The 3,984-nt window shown below is 46.8% G+C and overlaps 1 protein-coding gene across 1 annotated transcript in view; it reads left to right on the forward strand.

The window, feature by feature from the left end:
- The window catches only part of LOC102439278 (fatty acid-binding protein 9), a 6,075-nt gene extending 3,761 nt beyond the window's left edge, over nucleotides 1-2,314 (forward strand). The window contains exons 2-4 of the mRNA XM_006102144.3: nucleotides 479-651; nucleotides 1,790-1,891; nucleotides 2,264-2,314. Of these exons, the coding sequence (XP_006102206.3) occupies nucleotides 479-651; nucleotides 1,790-1,891; nucleotides 2,264-2,314 (326 nt within the window). The remainder of the gene's footprint in view (nucleotides 1-478; nucleotides 652-1,789; nucleotides 1,892-2,263) is intronic.
- Nucleotides 2,315-3,984: the final 1,670 nt, after the last annotated feature.

Here is a 3,984-nt window from a genome sequence, read left to right on the forward strand (position 1 = left end):
CGACCGGCCCTAGCATCATGGGACAACGGGCGATATTCAATGCCCTTCTCTCTCCTGCTCCCACGAGACAGCCATTGTTAATATATATATTAAGAAATGTGTGAATGGTCTATTGAGATCTTCCAGTGAGTGACTATATTCTCAGTTACCCCCCTCCTCCTTCCCCCGCGCCCAGGCCCTCACCCCCCCCCCCGTTGTCCGTGTCCATTGGTTAGACCTATATGCTTGCATGTAAGTCCTTTGGTTGATCTTTCCCCCTTACCCCCACCCTCCCCTACCTTCCCTCCAAGGCCCGACAGTCCAATCAATGTCTCTCCGTCTCTGGATCAGTCCTTGTTCATCAGTTTATGATGTTCATTATATTCCACAAATGAGTGAGATCATGTGGTATTTATCCTTCTCTGCGTTGCTGCCAAGATGACTGTTGGCACTTCCTCCTAACCATCTTAAGAAGGGCCGCTGCTGTGTCTGCCCGCAGGCGTGCCCGGCACCATCCGGCACCTGGCCGCCCTGGAGAAGCCCAGGATCTGCATCAGCGCCCATGGGGACAGGGTGAGCCTCAGGACAGAGACCTCCTTCAAGAACTTCGAGATCTCCTTCAAGCTGGGGGAAGAGTTTGACGAAACCACAGCGGACGGCCGGAAAGTGAAGGTAAGAACCAAATCGTCCTGGTCTTTCCAATCAGGAAAAACCTAGAAGGTGGTTGGGTGAGGTTCATTCATATCTAATCTGATTGATGACCTTGTGGTGCCCATTAATCTTGCACATCTCCAAAGTCAATCTTTTTAAAAATATATATATTTTTAATCAGAGAGGAAGGGAGAAGGAGAGAGAGATAGAAACATCAATGATGAGAGAGAATCATTGATTGGCTGCCTCCTGCATGCCCCCCACTAAGGATCGAGCCCGCAACCTGGGCATGTGCCCTTGACCAGAATCGAACCTGGGACCTTTCAGTCCACAGGCCAATGCTCTACCCACTGATCCAAACCACCTAGGGCCAAAGTCAATCTTTTGCAAATGATTCTGATGGTTGACAGGGCCAAAACTAACCTGCTTTCACTTTTTTTCTGATCTCTCTTTGCTGTCGGTGGGGGGGTTAGAGAACAACCAAAGGACTTGTATGCATGCATATTAGCATAACCAATGGACACAGACACTGGGGTGGTGGGGGCTTGCCCGGGGTGGGAATGGCTGGGGGCAAGGGGGTCAATCAGGGAAAAAGGAAACATATGTAAAACTTTAGACCAAAAAAAAAAAAAGCATACAGCCCTGGCCAGTGTTCCCAATGGGTAGAGCGTCAGCCCGAGCAACGAAGGATCTCAGGTTCACTTTCTAGTCAAGGGCACGTACATGGGTTGCAGTTCCATCCCAGGCCTTGGTCTGGGCATGTGTGAGAGGCAACCAATCCATGTGTCTCTCTCACATGGATGGTTCTCTCTCTCTCTCTCTTTCTGCCTCCCTTCCTCCCTCCTTTTCTCCCTTCCACTCTCTTAAACATATCCTCAGGTGAGAATTAACAAAAATATACAAATAAAAAAATAAAAACTTTAAAAGCACATAGAGGAAAACAATTCTCTACAAACCGTTTGGGTACTGCCTGCCTGGTGGAGGAGGGAGCTAATTGAATAATCCCTGGAGACTTCCCTAGTTGACAGTATTAAATTATAACAGAACTGAGGTGAGGATTTGGGAGGAAAAATTTCAAAATAGAAATTAAAGTGTCGTCTTGTGTCGGTTAGAGTGTAGTGAATTGCTGTTTCTAACTGATTCCTTTATGCATTCATAGAGCATCATAAGTTTAGACGGCGACTCGTTGGTCCATGTCCAAAAATGGCTTGGCAAGGAGACAACAGTCAAAAGACAAATCGTAGACGGGAAAATGGTGGCGGTGAGTTTCCTCCGAATGGGACTCTTTACATCAGTGGTTCTCAACCTTTCTAATGCTGCGACCCTTTAATAGAGTTCCTCATGTGGTGACCCCTAATTTCATTGTTACAAATTGAACATAATTAAAGCATAGTGATTAATCACAAAAACAATACGTAATTATATATGTGTTTTCCGATGGTCTTAGGCGACCCCTGTGAAAGGGTCGTTCGACCCCCAGGTTGAGAACCACTGCTTTAGATGCTCCTACTTGAAGCAGGCCTCCTGAGGGGCTCAGCTTCTCCATCTGCCCCCAACTCTCGGGACTGGGGAGTAGGGCCACAGGGGCTTAACCGGTCAGCTACCAACTCAACAGACTCCTCTTTGCTTTCAGAAACACACCATGAATAATGTTGTCAGCAGGCGAGTCTTCAGAAAGGAATGAAGAAAGCCGCCACATCTGTGAAAACCCACTCACCAAGAACACACGGGGGTGAAGATCTGCCTCAGGGCCAGTGATTTTAAAAATTGCTTAGTAGAAACGCTCAATAAAGCATCAGATTAGGTGCAGTTTCAGAGCTGAGTCATACTGAGTTTGGGACATTGTGATAAACCGGTGGGGCAGGAAGCTCCTGGCCTGTGGTGCAATTGTAGGAGCACCAGCGCCCTCTTTGTCCTCTGCCACCTGCCCCCCAGGGCCTGCATGACCCACCGTTAAAGTATCTGTCAAGTGGTGCTTTGTGGAGATTCACATGGCTTCAAAGGGGGGAACATTATCATCATTGGAACCTGCCTTGGGCAGCACAGATGCTGAGAACTAACATCTCTGGCTTTTTATTTTTGCCTTAGAAGGTTGGACCTCCTTAAAGTAGTTAGGATGGATGGAGAAATTGATGGATGGAGGGATGGATGGATGGAGGGATTGATGGATGGAGGGATGGATGGATGGAGGGAGGGATGGATGGGTGGATGGATGGAGGGATGGACAAGCAAATAGGTAGATAACAAAATAGAACCTGGACATTAGACACTGTGTTTGAATTCAGCCTTTTTCATCTCGTGGCACACATAAACTAATTGCTAAAATTCTACAGCACACTGATTATATTTTTTGCTGATCTGACAAAAAATAGGTATAATTTTGATTTATTCACACCGAAAGGCTATTGTTGTATTGACTGTTGTCATTTTTTAATTTGACAAGCTAAGGGAAAAGAGGTCAGTGCCCCTGACTAAATAGTCAAGTATTGCCTGTTTTAAAAATTCCTGTGGCACATCGGTTGAAAATTGCTGTTATAGAAGAACATTTAAAAACAATTATTGTCTTACTTACCCATAAGCCCATTTAAAATAACCAGGCTGGTGCATCTGCTGCCACAGTTTACAACGTGGTATTCACAGAACGACAGGTCATTCAAGCCAGCCCTGAATTTCTAAATGTTCAGTAAGAAAATAATTGTTGAGCCCTAGCTGGTTTGGCTCAGTGGATAGAGCATCGGCCTGTGGTCGGAGTGTTCACGGGTTCATTTCCAGTGAAGGGCACGTGCCCGGTTGTGGGCTCAATCCCCAGTGGTGGGGCATTCAGGAGGCAGCCAATCAATGATTCTCTCTCATCATTGATGTTTCTCTCTCTCTCCTTTCCTCTCTGAAATCAATAAAAATATATTAAATAAATAAAATAATTGTTGGAGGTAAAATTAATGGATAAAGCCTAGAAAACTGAGGCTATTTGTAGCAGTGGAAGGAGGAAAGGGAGAAAGAATTGTGTAAATATTGTGTGCACCTTAAATTTAAAAATAGATAACAGTTGGTTAAAAATGTTTGGAGTCGTGTCCAATGTGTGCTGAAATGAAAAGTCCGTGTCATTTGTCACCTGAGCTGGGGTGAGCTGGCCAGGAGCACGCTCGTGATCACACCTGGGCAACAGGCACGGCCTAGAGCCGTCCCGGCAAACCAGGGTGGTCGCTGTGTGAGGAGGGGGTTGAAGGGCCACGCACAGGAGGACGGAGCAGGGCCGGGGGCCAGAGCTGAGCCCCTGACAGGAAGAGGAGGGAGGCTGTCAGATGAACCCTGAGGGCCTCTGAGCACATAGCCGTGCACCTGCAGTGGCCGCTT

Source organism: Myotis lucifugus, unplaced genomic scaffold (assembly GCF_000147115.1).
Source record: "Myotis lucifugus unplaced genomic scaffold, Myoluc2.0 scaffold_400, whole genome shotgun sequence".
Taxonomy (NCBI): Eukaryota; Metazoa; Chordata; class Mammalia; order Chiroptera; family Vespertilionidae; genus Myotis; species Myotis lucifugus.